The sequence below is a fragment of the Canis lupus genome, chromosome 20 (assembly GCF_011100685.1).
Source record: "Canis lupus familiaris isolate Mischka breed German Shepherd chromosome 20, alternate assembly UU_Cfam_GSD_1.0, whole genome shotgun sequence".
Taxonomy (NCBI): Eukaryota; Metazoa; Chordata; class Mammalia; order Carnivora; family Canidae; genus Canis; species Canis lupus.
Window position 1 is genome coordinate 13,184,692 of NC_049241.1, and position 17,349 is coordinate 13,202,040.

The window sequence follows — 17,349 nt, forward strand, 5'->3', positions numbered from 1 at the left end:
TGTAATGAGCTATTTTCACTACTTTTGTCTTTTAACCTTCATGCTAGCTTTTATAATTGATTGATCACAGTGTTTATATTTATAAACATTATATATTTCCTTCACTTGGGACTGTTTAATATTCTGTTGTGTGGATGGCCCACAATTTACTTAACCCATCCACTACTGATGGACATTTAGGTTATTTCCAGTCTTTTAATGTTAAAAACAGAGCTGTAATGAGTTGCATTGGATACCAAAGGCTGGTTTCAGAAAGTTCAGTAGGTGCTTAAATATTTGCTGAATGAATGACTGAACAGAAGATAAATGGCTTAGACAGGAGCAAGAAGGGATGTAAAAGGATGAGACTGGAGACAGTGTGACTAGTTGTGAGGCTCCTACAGTTGTCTGGGAATAAAAAGAGGGGAGAGATCATTGGGACATATATTTAGGAGATCCAGTAAGATGGAGTGACCTCTGTAATGCTGGGATTAGGGGACAGGAGTAGTCAAGCATGATTTCTTAGAGTAATAGTAATACATTGGGCATTTATCCATATGTCACGGATGAAAAGAACTTCATTTTCATTGGGAAATATATGCACAGAATTAAAGACTAGCAAAGATGGTCAATGGAAATAGAAAGTAAGAGTCGATGACTGTTGATTGCTACTTTCCATTTCTTTTAATCTTGTTTTTTTTAAGATCTTCTGGTGTTATTGCTAAGTCACGTTTTCTGTTTTTATTCCAACTAGTTATCTTTCTTTGGCTTCCTTTTTTTTTTTTATTCTTCAATTTGAACTCTTATTCATAGATTAGAGGCTTCATGATTCTTATGTCAATAAATTGATTTTTCATTCAGCTGATTGGAAAGCAAGATACTGTGTCTGCAGAATATATTTCTGACAGATGGTATGATTGTGTTCTTTTTTTAAAAAAAAATTGAGATAGAGTGACATACCATAAAACGTACCCTTATAAATTGAACAATTCAGTGTTTCCTAGTTCATTCACAAGGTTTCACAACCATCATCAGTAATTCCAGAACATTCCATCACCCCAAAAAAGAAACCCATATCCATTAGCAGTTATTTCCCATTTCTTTTTCCCTCCCACTCCTGGCAACCACTAATACACTTTATGTATCCTTGGATTTGTCTGTTCTGGGCATTTCGTATGAATGGAGTCATACAATATGTGGCCTTTTGTGAGTAGATTCCTTCACTTAGTATAATGTTTTCAAGGTTCATCCATATTGTAATATGTATTGGTACTTTGTTCCTTTTTATGGTTGAATAATATTTCATTTAGTGGATTTACCATATTTTGTATATCATTTGATGGACTTTGGAGTTTTCATTTTTTTGGCTATTATGAATAATGTTGCTGTGAACACTTAAGTTTTTTTCATGGACATTTTCATTTATCTTAGCTATATATCTGGAAGTGAAGTTGTATCATATGGTGACTCTTTATTTAGATTTTTGAAGAACCAGGAGACTTTTCTGAAGCAACTACATCATTTTACACTCCTACCAGCAATATATGAAGGTTCTAATTTCCACATCCCTGTCGATACTCGTTATTGTCAGTCTTTTTGGTTATAATCATGCTAGCGAGCATGATGTATAGTCTCTTTTTAGTTTTTACTTATATTTCCCTAATGATTCATGATGAGCATAGGCTTGCATTTCTTTTCTATTTTTTTTTAAGATTTTATTTATTTATTTGAGAGAGAGCAAGCACAAATGAGGGGGCAGAGGCAGGGAGAAGCAGACCCCTGGTTGAGTAGGAAGCCTGATTCAGGGCTTGATCCCAGGACCCCGAGATATGACTTGAACTGAAGGCAGACATTTAAACAACTGAGACACCCAGGTGCCCCAAGCCTGCATTTCTTAACCGAATATTTTTGGTGCAATCTTTAGGCACTGTATTTAGTGCTGGAAATACAGATGTGAACAGGGCAGTCCACTGGCCTCTTGTAGTTTAGAGTTTGTGTGAGACAGTAGATAGGATTAAAGTAATTGCAATTAGAGTTTTAATAAGGAATCAATTAAGGACAAGGATATAATAAGGACAAGACATAGTTCCTTATTAAGCTTTTTAGATATTCTACTTCAATGATTTAAGCTTTTTCTATTTCATTGGAGACCCACATTTACTTGGTGGTTTTTAAGAATATTATATACGACATGTTTTGCATTTGATCTTAAAAATGGTTCAAAAGAAATGAGAGCATGTTAAAGGAAAAAATATACTCAAATGTATAAAGAAGTGGAATATCTCCCTGCTTTTGTACTCCAGAAATTAGCAGTTTGGTGACTATTGCTCCGGACCTGTTTCCATGGCATATATTGAGTAGAGTTTAGAATAAAGAACTACTTTCCTAAAGAATTTTCATTTTTTCCTTTTTTAAATATTTGCTTATTTAAGTAATCTCTATACCCAGTGTGGAGCTTGAACTCATGACCCATAGATCAAGTGTCGCATGCTCTTCCAACTAAGCCAGCCAGGCATGCCAAGAATTTTCACTTCTTTTTGAGACTAGTCCTTCTTTCTTAGGAGCATGGAGTGATTCTAGTGATTGTACAGTGATTTCTGTGGTGGGTGTCTGAAATCTGCTGGGTGTTTACTGTGTGCTAAGCACTCTGCACTTTGTATTAGTCCACTTTGGCTGTGATGGCATGACTCCTCATCTCCCCTTTCCCTGCAGATGGTCCTCATCCCCGCCGGAGTGTTTACAATGGGCACAGATGATCCTCAGATAAAGCAAGATGGGGAAGCACCTGCGAGGAGAGTTTCTATTGATGCCTTCTACATGGATGCCTATGAAGTCAGTAATGCTGACTTTGAGAAGTTTGTGAACTCCACTGGCTATTTGACAGAGGTAATAGGGTTGGGATGGGGTGGAAGAACTTGTTCTTTTCCAATGTCGTTTAACCAGTTTTTCTTGGATGCCCAGTACTCTGCTCAGCAGTTAATATATATTTCATCTAATCCAGTTCTCTTAGCAAACCCACGAGGTCAGTTATTTTTCAGGTAGTGAACTAAAGATTAGAAAAGTGGTTTGCCCTGAGTTGGCACAGCTAGTTAGTGGTGGAGCTAGGATTCAAGCCTGGGCAGTGAGATGCCAGGGTCTGTGTTCTTAACCATCATGCTGTATTGTGTCAGTGCTTTAATATGCCAGAGAGTGCCATTGCCTGCACAGGCTTTTTGAGATCACAGATAGCATCTAAAGTAAGGCCACTTTTCCCTGTCAAAAAAAATTACACTTCGATTGTTCAGCAAGCATTACATATTTCATTAAGCAATAGATGCAGAAATACAGCTTTTCATTTATGTGGTTTTCTTTTCTTTCTTTTCTTTCTTTCTTTCTTTCTTTCTTTCTTTCTTTCTTTCTTTCTTTCTTTCTTTCTTTCTTTCTTTCTTTCTTTCTGAGAGAGAGATGGAGGGAAAGAAAAAGAGAGAGAAAACATGTGATGAGAGAGGGCATGCAGAGGGAGAGGGAGAGAGAGAGAATCTTAAGCAGGCTCTATGTCCAGTGCAGAGCCTGACACAGGACTTGATCTCATGACCCTGAGATTATGACCTGAGCTGAAATTGGGAGTTAGACACCCTACTGACTGAGCCACCCAGGTGCTCCTGTGGGTTTTATTTCAATGCCTGACAACTCATAGGCTCTCCTATAGCAGTTCCAGGTTATTCTCTGGTCACTGAATCCCAAAACAAGGTTCTGGAAGTAGATACTTCTTCTAAAAGGGAATGGGAAGGAGATTTTCTAGTTTATGAAACTTTCTCTAAGTGTTTAAAATATACTTGTTTTGTAGGCTACCCATTTTCTCTCACCAAAGGACTTTACTCTTGCCTTTATAGTGTGTGAATTCCTTGTTTTGTTTTATTTACCCTCAACCCCAGCCCCAAACATCATTTTTTTTCTTTTAAATAAAAAGTAATTTGAGACATCATTTTTCTTCTTTTTTTGTTTTTTATTCTTTTTATTTTTCTTCTTTTAAATAAAAAGTAATTTGAGAGTACATGCTGAAAGCAGAACGACTTTCAAATTTGATTTTGTAGCATCACAGTCCTTTGGAATTTCCTAAAATATACAAAGCAGTTTTCTCTTTTCTACCTGTTTATAGTAAACAGAAGTCCCTCTTCTTTTTGTTTCATATAGATTGTCTCAGGTCAGTTTCCTCAAGAGTCTATGTAAGTCTACCCTCAAACCAGGGTTCTCCATAAAGAAAATAGAATAAACAGAACTTAGGGCATCCAGGAACGTAGATGGAGAAAAATGACATCTGGCTTTTTGCTACTCTTTGACTGAAATTTAGCATTTCCTTCAATTATGAGACAGATGATAAACCATAGTAATAGTAGCAGTACCTATATGTTTGTCACCAATAGAAATCACAAACATTTTTGTCATGTATTGTTGTTGTTGTAGATATCTTGAAATATTGTTTGCATTCATCTCCACTTTAGAAATGATGATAATTATGAGACCTTCTACTAGATCTTCTTTAATATATTAATAAAGAACATGTATATATTACTACAGCACAAACTTTATTAATATTTTGAGATAACTATTTTTCTTTGAAATCATACTGATTTTGTTTTATGCATTTAAATATTTCATTCTGAGAGGGTGGCCCCTAAGATTCACCATACTGCCAGAAGGGTCAGGGCACAAAAGTATTAAGAACCCCTACTTTGGATAAATGTTTCATATTTTTATGATATCTTACAGTTTTTTTTTTTTTTCTGTCCCTCCACCTTCATTTTATATCATACTCCACTTACTGTGTTCAAGCCCATCTGGTCTTGTTTCTATTCCTTGAAAGCTCAGCATTTTTTTCCATCTTGAGGTCTCGGCTCATATTTTTCTTCCCCACTTAGAATTTCCTTCTTCCCTTGCCTGATCCCCTTTTACCATGGCTGGTCCTTCTCATTCTTGAGTTATCTCAGCTAAATGTTTCCTTCTCAAGGAGACTTCCTCTGCCCATTCTATTAAAGAGAGGCTTTTCTTGATACTCTTTACAAGATCAAGTAAAGTTGTAATTATTTTCTTCCTTTCTTTCTCTGACTTGATTTTCGTCTGTGCCCCCACATGTAAGTGCTATGAAGATAGGGACTGTGCCTCTTTACTATTACCTTGTATCTCTATCACTTAGTTCATAGTCAGGCACAGAACAAGGGTGGGTGCCCAAACAATTATTTTTTTAAGATTTTATTTATTTGAGTGAGAGAGAGAGAATGCACAAGCCAGGGAGGAGACAGAGGGAAAAGCAGATTCCCCATGGAGCAGGGAGCCCACCCGATGCAGGGCTCAGTCCTAGGACTCTGGGATTGTGACCTGACTCGAAGGTAGACTCCCAACTGACTGAGCCACCCAGGTGCCCCTAAACAGAACACGTTTGATGCATGTTCATTGGATGAAGGGATGATTTAGGTGCTTAGGCACTTACCCACGAGGGAAAGAGGAAAAAGAGCAGGGGTGAAGAATAGATGACAGGCGCTGATCAGGGAAAGGAGATTGAGGTGTTTGTAAGGCCTAGCAGGCAGTTAATATCATCCACTGAGGAGAGGCCTGTCCTAGAGGTAGAGATGTGAGAGTCATTTGACATGCATGCTGCTGATCATTAAAGCAATGAGATTGAAGGAGGTTGTTTAGCCGCAGGTTAGTGTATCTCAAAGTGTGATCTCTCTGATCACTTATATAGAATCACCAGCTGAGCTGTTTGCACATGCAGGGTCCTTGGCGTGACCCCAGACCTCTAGGATCAGAATCTCCAGGATCAAAACTCTAGTTTGATAAACTGGCCAGGTGATCTACACTGCACAAAGCCTGAGAGCCATGGGTGCAGAAAAAGAGCAGAGGGAGGGCAAGGACAGAGCACTAGGGAGCAGCAGTGTTCTAGGGGCTAGAAGAAGAGCCCATGTAATTCAGAAGATGAGTAAGAAGAGTCAGAAAGAGGAGGGAACCTAGAAGAGCAGAATCATGGAGACCACGGGATTAATATGGGCATTTGAAGAAAGAGGTCACGTGCAACAAATAAAACGATGTAGATGAAGACTCGAGACAGTAATGTTAAATGAAAATAATCAAAGTACAGATTTCCATCTGATGCTTCACTTGGCCACTTGAGATTTGTAAACATAGTTGACCCCTTAGTAGAACTGGAGTGTATCAGAGTATCAGCAAACAATGTCATTTAATTCTTTTAGCTGGATTATAGGAGCAGAACAAAGGACAAAGGTTGGTTATGTAATCTGACATGTAAAGAATACTATTGTTTTCCAAGTCATTTGGAATACTTGAGGAGATGTGTTTCCATCAACAGGAGCAATCACATTCTCCAAAGCTAATCTCCTCGAGTCTGCATTCTTATCAGCTAAATGAACCTGGAAAGACAGTGGTCTCTGTACGTGATTGACATTAACCTGTTTTAAGAGGAAGCCAGATGCTTTTAAGTCATTTCTGAATCCTCTGGGAAGTCAAAAGAAAAACTGAAGCTGAGGATACCTGGTGGTTCAGTGGTTGTCTGCTTTTGTCTCAGGGCGTGATCCTGGGGTTCTGGGATCGAGTCCTGCATTGGGTTCCCCATGAGGAGCCTGCTTCTCCCTCTGCCTATGTCTCTGCCTCTCTCCCTATGTCTCTGTTGAATAAATAAATAAAATCTTTAAAAAAAAAAAAAAGTTGAAGTTCATTTGGACAAGAAGAATCACTTTTACAGTGCACACAAGGAAAATGGTACATGTGAAAAATGTTGTTACGACCTTTCTGGATTTTAATTTTCTTTTTTCCTTTTAGGCTGAGAAGTTTGGTGACTCCTTTGTTTTTGAAGGCATGTTGAGTGAACAAGTGAAGACTGATATCCAACAGGCAGTAAGTAATGTTTAAATAGGCTCTTAAATTTCTCTACTGTTTGTTAGAAAGGGTCTGGTTCGAAAACTCCAAACTACAAATGCCACCCTCCTCAGCACCCTCACACTTAACCATTCCTGCACTAGATTTGCCCAGGAGAGCCAGGGCCCCATATCTTGAGGAAAATAGCACATGTCCAGGACAGTATCTGAAGAAGTGTTGGGTCTGATTTAAGTTTCTGTCTTGTGCACCTGAGTGCCACATTTTGTTGCTGAGGAGGCCTCAGCTGGGCTATGGGCGTTTCTGGGTTTCTTTTACTTGTAGTCATTTCTAGAATGGAGGGTTAAATGTGAATATTTTTTTAACTTCTGTACTTCCAGCTTGATGTAAGTGGAGAGAGAGCTTCCTATGGAAACATTCATGAATTCCTACGATCAGAATGGTATTCATGAAAGGGACCTTTTGCTCTGGATATTCATAGGAAATTGCACCTTACCACCCAGGGTGCACCTGCTTTCATGGAGAGGATCCTGGGAATGTGAATTAGGTGTATTTTTCTCAGAAATCATGGCAACAGTGGACTGGGCTTCCATAAGCACCTGTGTGGTGAGTGGAACTTGGGATTTGTGTATGTTGGAATATTTGTTTACACCCATGTCTCATAAGGAGGCTGAAAACAGAAAAACAAGGAAAAGAGTGTAGGTAAGTTCAGAGGTTGAGGGTTCACAAAACAAAGAGGGTAGGAAATGCAGAAGAGGCAGGAGGTAGTGAGAGGAGAGAGGAAATGGGGTTAGCCTTCCTTGCAAGGGAGACAGATTAAGATACAGAGATTGAAGACAGAAATTCAACCCTAATCTTCTTTGTTACACAAGTTCCCTTTCAATTGCCTGAACTTGGTCTTTATGTGTTGGCGTCACTGTTCTTCTCCTTTGCAAGCAGCAGTGCCAAAAAATTTAAACCGTCCTGGCTCCCGTTTTCTTTCTTTTGAAATGAACATAGCAAAAGTGGTGGGGGAGAGTGAGGTAAAACCAGACTTGCTCTCAATTCATTTATCGGAGAATCAGGCCACATTTTTGTATGTATTTTACATAAATGTTTTTAAAACATGACCGAGCTGGGTTTAAATTTCAGGTTATTTTGCTCATTACACGTTTTTAATTTATTTTATTATGTAATCTGATACACCTCTTATTTTTTTATTATTATTATTTTTTTAAAGGGCTTTGAGGTCACGGTGGCCTAGTGTTGATGAGCCAGCAAGTCAGGATGTGGTGCCTTGTTTTAAGATATGGAGTTCAGATGAGGGAGGGCCTTTGTACTTATTTTTGTAATTTGCTCTTTCAGATACGGGGCCTCTTGTCACTTGAGAACTTCCAAACACATTAGGCATAAAGGCAAAGGCAGATTATTGCTAGGCTCTGAAGGTGCCCTGTGAGTACCTAGCGAAGTGTGTGTGCTTGTAACTAGGATGATAACAAGCAGCTCTCATAGGATCCTAGTGTTGGTCTCTTGCTTAAATGCTCATAATGGAAAAGCAAACCTTTTAAGCATGTTTAGAAAGGGCTGGAATGAATAAAATGAATCTGTTGATGATTTGAGAGCACTAAGTTTTTGTTTTTAAACCCCTTTTTAGGACTGACATACCCTCATGCACCATACCTTTTTTTTTTTTTTAGGATTTTATTTATTGATTTGGGAGAGAGTGTGTGAACAAGGGGAGGGGCAGAGGGAGAGGGAGAAGCAAGCTCCCTGCTTAGCAGGGAGCACAACACAGGGCTCCACCCTAGGGAATCCCGGGACCCTGGGGTCATGACCTGAGCCAAAGGCAGATGCTTAACTGCTTCACTGACTGAGCCACCTAGGCACCCCTACCAGACCTTTTATTTGCCCAGTGTTTCCAGAAGTATAGGACATGGGATGGTCCAGGAGAAGATTTGAAGTGAAATAGGAGATGAGTTAAGGTGGTATATGGCAAAGCATAAGATAGTCCTGAATCACGGAGTGATCAAGATCCCTTTTCAGATCTCTTTCAGGACTTGTATAAGTCAAGACAGAAGTCTCATTTAGGGGCATAGCATGTCATTAACACTCAGCAACACTTGTTAGTCTCCTTTTAAACACACAAAATGGGCCTTGGAACCTTGCCTAGGCTACAGTAGCTAACTAGAATTTAGTAATATTGTTTACTTCCATGTAATTATTTTATGATACTGTTTATTTTCATGTAATTATTTTAAGTGTTTCATATGACTTTTAAATAAATGTATTTTAAATGTCATCATAAATGTTCTTTTTGTGATAGGTTATATCAGTGATATGAATTTTCCTTAAAAAAGAAACAAACACACAAAGCAAATGTTTAGCTTACTAAGTTATCCTAAGGTGAACATCACCTGAATCAGAGTTAGAACTTCTCTGCATGCTCTGGTAACCGCCCCCCCTCCCCGCCCCCCATGAGCCACAGCCTTATTACCCTTCTCTGTCCCTAAAGTTGCCATTATCCTACTTTTTTTCTTTTCTTTTTTTTTTTTTTAAGATTTTATTTATTTATTCATGAGAGACACAGAGAGAAGCAGAGACATAGGCAGAGGGAGAAGCAGGCTCCCTGTGGGGAACCCGATGCAGAACTTGATCCCAGAACCCCAGGATCATGCCCTGAGCTGAAGGCAGATGCTCAACCAACCACTTAGCCACCCAAGCACCCCTATCCTGCTTTTTAAAGTAAATGCTTCCCTGTACTTCTTTATAGTATTATCACCAGGTGTACATCCCATGGCTACCATAGTTTAATCCTATCCTTTAAAGGGTAAACTTGTGTCTTTCAGGAGTCTTAATTGTAGGTTTCCTTTCCTTTGCTCCATTCCCCTCCTCTGCCCCACCCTAGTTTTATCCCTTACAGTTTATCTCTGAAAGAATCCAGGGCGATTAACCTGTGAACTTTCCCATGGTCTGAATGCTGTTTGCACACTCATGGTGCAGCTCACCTGTTTTCCCTGTCCTCTGCATTTCCTACAAACTGGAAATCGTCCACAGGCCTGATCAGACTCGCACTTGAACCCTATGGCAAGACCTCAGATAGTGGCATTGGCTGTGCACATTGTTCTTGGGTTTTTGATGTTGTTATTCAGTTGTTCTGACTGGTTTTATGCACAGATTTGGAGAGATCTCAAAACTATGCTGTTGCTGCTGTCATCTTAGATTTTTTTTTTTTAATATAAAGTTTTGAGACAAAACATTGAACTGACTTTTACGGTTTGCTTACAAAAATACCTGATACTGTGTGAATTTAATGGTTTAAAACAGAGCCCATGTGCATGCTGAAATCTACTTATTTGTGATTATTATTTGAATGCCCAATTTGGAACAAGTGTCTTGGAAAGTATAGCTATTAAATCCTATAAAGGATTAAGGCTAGTTTTTGTTGCTGTGTTTTTGTTTTGTTTTGTGGGTATTTTACTCAAAATAACCTTCTATTGTTGAAATAAAGGTAGTGTTTAAAATATTTAATATTTTAAAAGTATGCTTAATTTTAATAATTGTGTTATTAATATATCTCATAAATCTTTGACATGAGGGATGGCCATGAGTGGGGAGAAGACAGTTGCTCTTGGTGAGAGCCTGAGAAACAATGGTTATCTCTTGGTTTGTGGTTTGGCACTTTCTGAATTTGCTAACATTATAAGGAAACAAATTTTTGAATAGGTGTCCTTGATAAAGGAGGAGGGTAGGTTATTTTGAGTTCTTTTTAATCAAAAGCCGATTTCAGTGAGGAATCAGAATTACCAAGTCTTTTTTTTTTTTTTTTTTTTAAAGTAAAGAACAATTTTGGACAGCCATATCCTGCCCAAGTAATGCTGGGTGGTGTGTTATTTGGATGATGCTGGACCAGGACAAAAGGCAGGGAATAACACAGCCTGACTGTCTCTTATATAATCACAACTGGTTGAAGACTAGGCGAGAAAGAGAGCCATTAGTAAGGATGTGATTCAGTTACCTAAATGTGCATGGGTTGTAGTGAGAAATGCCTTGGGGCCCAGCAAGATTCTGAGGTCATATGCCAAAAATAATTTTTAGAAAAGCTTTAGTAAGTTAAATAGTGTAAGCCAAGCCAGAAACTGTTCAGAAAGGCAAGTTCCAGTACATAGGAAAAGTAAATTAAAATAACTCAAAACATGTGCCTGATGGATAAATGGCTCAACCTCATTTTTGATGCTAGAAGTTTTACTTTTCTGGTAGTGTAACCACCATTCCCTTGGACAGCCTCAGTTCGCCTTTGAGAATTTTCTTTTTTCACACGACCACCAAGACTTTTCTTTCTCAAACTGATTTTGGGGCTTGTTTATTCAGAAAAGCCATAAGGAAAAGATCACAGCTTTTAAGTGAGGGAGAACTGGTTTTAAACCTCAGCTCTGCTGTTAACCAGCTGGTTTTGAGAAAAGTCACTTAGCTTTCTTGCTACTTTTTTTTTTTTTTTTTAACTTCTCAAGTTTAATGCTTAGTTTTGAAATTTTTGGGCCCTCTTTTTTAAGCTGTTTGATCTATGGATTTCTTTCTAAATGATCCCTTTACTTCCACAAGTTTTGTAGTATATTTGTAATTGTTTATATCTAAATATTTTCTAATGTCCAACATCCTATCTCTTAGTGATTCTGTTTTTGCTTTATATATTTTAAAGCTTTGCTGTTAAGCTTAGCAGTGTACGTGCATAAATGTAGAAATGTATCTTTCTTGTTGAATTTGGTCATATAAGGATTCTGTTTTTCTCTAATAAGTTTTATTTTCAAGTGTATTTTTTTGTTATCTACAGCGGTACACAGATACAGCGGTTTCTTTCTTTAGTTTTTGTCTAACATATACTTTTCCATCTTTTCATTTCCAAACTTTCTGTATCTTGATGTTTTTAGGTATATCTCTTGTCAATAGTATATAACTGTTTTTAGAAAGTCCATTCTGACAGTCTTTGTCTTTTAGTCAAGTTTTTTTATGTTTATATACAGTTTATTATGATTACTGATATATTTGACTTTATTTCTACCATTTTATTCTTTGCTCTATCTACTGCCTGCATTTTCTCTTCTTTTTTCTTCAATTTCTAGGATGTTTTGCGATTTCTTCCTTATTCTAACTTTATTTGTCTCCTTAGAAATTATATACTATATGTCTCTTCATTTACTAGTTAAGCTATTTTAATACTCACATTTGTTTATTTTTTTAAGATTATTCATTTTTTTTCATAAGAGACACATAGAGAAAGACAGACATAGGCAGAGGGAGAAGCAGGCTCCCTGTGAGGAGCCCGATGTGGGACTTGATCCTAGGATCCCTGGATCACGACCTGAACCGAAGGCAGACACTCAACCACTGAGCCACCCAGGTGCCCCTGATATTTACATTTAAAGTCTAAATTTTAGTTACTTAATTTTTCTGCTGTATAATACTAGGACCTTGCGATTATCCCCATCCAACTTATGTATTACTGATACGCACTATTTCATTCTTATTTGTTCTCTCCTTCCAGTTCTTAGATATTATTAATACATTTCTATATAATCAATATTTGGTTACTGCTATCATTACTACTATCTGTGCCCTCTTTTCTGTATCTCAGACAGAATGTATCTTCTGACTACAGGGCATCCTTTGGTAGTAAATGTTCTTATTATCAATTGTTTGAAAATATCTCTAATTTTGTTTTATTGTTAAAATGTTTTCACTATGTAAAAACTTAAGGTTGGCGGTTTTGTTCTCTCCATACACTGAAGGGATGATTTCACTGTCTTTTGGCTTTTCTTGTTGCCATGCATTCATAGTCTGTTGCTATTCCTTTGTAGGTGATCTGACTCTGGCTGCTTTTTTTTTTTTTTTTTAATTTTATTTATTTATTTGAGAGAGAGAGAGCGAGAGAGCGTGGGTGCACAGGTGGGGGTGGGCAGAGGGAGAGGGAGAGAACCTCAGGCAGACTCCCTGTGGAGCTCTAGTCAGTCCCAATCCCATGACCTTGAAATCATGACCTGAGCTGAAATCAAGTTGGTTACCCAGCTGACTGAGCCACTCAGGCATCCCTGGCTCTGATTGCTTTTAAGATTATCTCCTGTCTTTGTTATACATTTGGACTATGGTATTTATAGGAATTGATTTCTTTCATTTATCTGGCTTGAGTATCATTGGCCATCCTGGATCTGAGAACTGGCATTTTTTTATTTATTTATTTATTTATTTATTTATTATTTATTTATTTTTAAATTTTTATTTATTTATGATAGTCACAGAGAGAGAGAGAGGCACAGAGACACAGGCAGAGGGAGAAGCAGGCTCCATGCACCGGGAGCCCGACGTGGGATTCGATCCCGGGTCTCCAGGATCGCGCCCTGGGCCAAAGGCAGGCACCAAACCGCTGCGCCACCCAGGGATCCCAGAACTGGCATTTTTAAAAACAAGTCCAGACTATTCTTATTAACATTACTGTTTTGAATACTGCCTTTCCCTCATTCTTATTTACCTCTCTTGTGGACTCCATTTAGGCATTGGTCAGCTCTTGTCAGTCTTTCTTCTATGTCTCTTAAACCCACTTTTGAACAGATAGATATGTATTCCATTTATATGTTTAATTTTAATTTGTTGCTTTTGGGTTCTATCTTTGGTATTATTAGTAGTTGCTGTAGGGATTACCATGTGTGTACTTAACTTCTCATAGTCTATCAGAATTAACATTTTAACACTTCAAGTAAATATAAGTGCCTTATAACCACATATGTCCCTTTACCCCTATGCTATAGTTGTCATACATAGTACATCTGCATACATTGAAAAGATCCAAGATGGTGTTATAATTTGTGCTTGTGACATTCATGCATAAATATTTTTTCAATTTAAAGAAGAAAAATATTATATTTACCCAAACCATTTCTGTTGCTCTTTATTCCAGAAGTTTCCTGTTTTCCCCTGCTATCATTTCCTTTCAGCCTAAATAACTTCCTTTAGCATTTATTTGAGAACAAGTCTTATATCCATGAATTCTCTTACTTTTTCCTCATCTAAGAATATCTTCACATCTCCTTCATTTCTGAAAGATATTTTCACTGGATACAGAACTCTGGGTTGGCACATCTTTTCTTGTATCACTTTGAAAATGTAGTTTTAATTTTTTTCTGGCCATTTGGTTTCTGAAAACAGCCACTTGAATCACTGTTCTCTTATATGTATTGGTGTCATTATTTTCTGGCTTCTTTGAAGATTTTAAAAAGTCATTTTTTTGTAGTTTGATTATAATTTGGACATTTGGACATTGTTTTCTTAGAGATTAGATTCTTCTATTTGTTGAAGTTCTTGTATCTGTGGATTTACGTCTTTCACCATATTGCGGGAGTTTTCATCCATTATGCCATGTATTTTTTTCAGCGTTTATGTCTCCTGTTTTTTGGGACTCCAGTACATGAGTGTTAGATGTAATCCTGCAGGTTCCTGAGGCTTTATTCATTGTTTTAAAATGTTTTTTTCTTTCTGTTCTGCAGATCGTGTACTTTCTATTGACATGTCTTCACGTTCTCTCTTTTTTCTGTCATTTTCATTCTGCTCTTGAGCCTATCCAGTGAGATTTAAAGATACTGTATTTTGCAATTCTAAAGTTTCCTTTTAAAATACATTTCTTATTTCTCTGCTGAGAACTCCTATCTTTTTATTCATTTTTAGAATATTTACCTTTACTTCTTGGCTGATGGTTATTATAATAGCTGCTTTACAATCTTTGCTAATTCCAACATCTGGATCATCTTGGGGTTACACTGGTTCATTTTCTTTTCCCTTCAGTATCGAGTTTCAGGTCCTGTTATAATTCTCAGGAGAATGTTGACTTTAATTTTTTTTAAGGCAATCAGTCTGGTAACCTGGTCAGATATAGACCACAAGTTTTGTCTTGCTTACCGCTAGTGCTGATTTTATATTTTTGTTCATTCCTTTTATTCCAGCACAACACTGGTTATTTTTTTTTCACAGTAACTAGCATTTTGCTTGTTTTAATCAATTTCTTGTAGGAGTAATAATGCCCACCAAGTAGAGTATTATAAAGACAAAATTAAATAATGTACAAGAAACCACCTAATACAGGACTTAGCATGTAAAAAATCTTTTAGCAAATGTTATTACGCTGGTTTCTTCCAACGTACTATCTCTAATTGAAAATTGAGGTAAATTTGCTTTCCTTTGCTTTACTATTGTCCATTTGTAAGATTTGATAATGCCATATATAACATTCTGCTAAATTGTAATATTTTGAAAGGATTTGCTGTTGTGGAATAAATCCTCTTAGATTATCTCAGAGTCCTTGGCTCGAGGAATATCAGTGATATATCCTTTTTTTTTTTTTTTTTTTTTTGGTGGGGGTGGTAAAATATACAAAAACATAAAATTTAACATTTTAACCATTTTAAAATGTACAGTTTACTAGCACTGAATCCATTCCCAATGTTTTGCAGTCATCATCACTATACATTTCCAGAATTTGTTCACCATCCCAAACAGAAACTCTGTACCCAGGAGCAATAACTTCCCATTCTCCCTTCCTTCAGTCCCCTGGTAACCTTGATTGTACTTTGCGTCTCTATAAGTTTCTTTATTCTAGGTGCCTCAGAGAAGTATCATTTTGTGTCTGGCTTACATCACTTAGCAAAATGTCTTCAGGGTGTGTTTATGTTACAGCATGTATCAGATTTCATTTTTTTAAGGCTGAATAATGTTTCTTTGTTTCTCTAGACAACATTTGGTTTATCCATTCATCTGTTAATGGACATGTCTATTGTTTCCAGCTATTCACATCTAATAGCCGTTTTTGGCTTTTGTGAATAATGCTGCCATGAACATTGGTGTGTGAGTCCCTGCTTTCAATTCTTTTGAGTCTATACAGGGACATATTGTTTGAGCTGTTTGGATTCATGCTTCCTTGATTATCTGCCATTATCCCTGGGGGGTGGGGGGTGTTCTTTGATTTTTCTAGTGATGCAAAGGAGTCTGCCTCTGTCTCTCTGTTTGAAAGTTTGCTTTCTAGCTTAACATGTGGTCTGTTTTTAAAAAAATGTAATCTGTTTAGCAAACAATCAAAAATGCCCTACTGTCTTCTAGATATTGTGCTATTCCTGAGAATACAGAGATGAAAAATGTCTCTCCCCTCTGCCCTTTAGATGCTCAGAGTTTAAGAAACGGTCTTCTGTTACCCTACATTCCAAATTTAGATTGTTCCATTTATTTGTTCTTGTGGCTTCTTGTGCTTTCCCTTTATGTCATTTATGTCACTTATAATTATTTGTATAGGTATTTGTTGTTTTTTTTTTTAAGATTTTATTTATTTACTCAGAGAGAGACACAGAGAGAGAGGGGCAGAGACACAGGCAGAAAGAGAAGCAGGCTCCATGCAGGGAGCCTAATGTAGGACTTGATCCTGGGACTCCAGGATCACACCCTGGGCTGAAGGCAGACACTCAACTACTGAGCCACCCAGGCATCCCTGTGAAGATATTTGTTGAATGCCTTTCCCTTTCCCAGATATATTCAATATAATGGTGGGAGAGAATGCACTCTACCACTGTATCCCTAGCATAGTAATTGTCACTTAATAAATATTTGCCAAAAAAAGGGAAAAATGCCATTTGGGTATCATCTTTTGGAGAATTTAGTTTTTGAATGCTGCAGGGCTCAGACCTGGTATGACCTGTCTTATGTTGGGAAGTTGCTTTTCCTTGGCAAGAGAACACTGGCTTAGTCTGTCAGGGTAACTGAGTTATTTGGGATGGGGGGCCAGGGCTGGCTGATTGGATAAGATAAGAAGAGAACATAGTCACACAACTGTATTTTGTGTCTGTTTTTGAAAAGAGTAGTTGTTTGTCTGATTGAGGAGTTGGTGTGTGGTGTAGGCTCAGGAAGCAAAGCCCGATAACCCTGGAAGGTGAGAACCCAATATAATAGGATAACAGGGTCTAGTTTTTCCCAGACTGCTCCAAAGCAAGACACCTGATCAGAATGAGCATGAATGAGACATGCTGGGATTCCAGAGGCTCAGATTTGAAATGTCTCTTTAAGGAGTCCTTAAATTTCTTGTCAAGTCATAGGTCTTTTGAGATCTGACTTGGATAAAGAAGTAATGTCTGATATCCCATGCCTCCAAAATGTTGATGTTTGCATTGTAAACCTCTATTGTGAGACAAAGATTGACTATAGAGTACAGAGTCATACTCAGGAGATATCCAGCTTTAAGAAGAACTTATGCAAAAATGAAGATTTAGAATTGATGGAGCTTTCAAAATCATCCGGTAAAAAAACCTTCCTCTTATAGATGAGGCAACCATGGTCCAGGAGAGGAAATGGCTTGCCTCAATTCTAGGTAATGTGGAGAGCAGCACCGACCTATTGGTACCTGAGAACCAGCATAGGATCTTTCCCACTGGGTAAAAGTCATAAGCTAGGAGCTGAGTCTCTCTCTTTTCAAAAGGATATCCCACTGAAAGACTCTATCTG

At 37.6% G+C, this 17,349-nt stretch overlaps 1 protein-coding gene across 1 annotated transcript in view; it reads left to right on the forward strand.

The window, feature by feature from the left end:
* Window positions 1–17,349, forward strand: part of SUMF1 (sulfatase modifying factor 1) — a 90,828-nt gene that overhangs the window by 15,443 nt on the left and 58,036 nt on the right. The window contains exons 2-3 of the mRNA XM_038565800.1: window positions 2,692–2,865; window positions 6,793–6,867. Of these exons, the coding sequence (XP_038421728.1) occupies window positions 2,692–2,865; window positions 6,793–6,867 (249 nt within the window). The remainder of the gene's footprint in view (window positions 1–2,691; window positions 2,866–6,792; window positions 6,868–17,349) is intronic.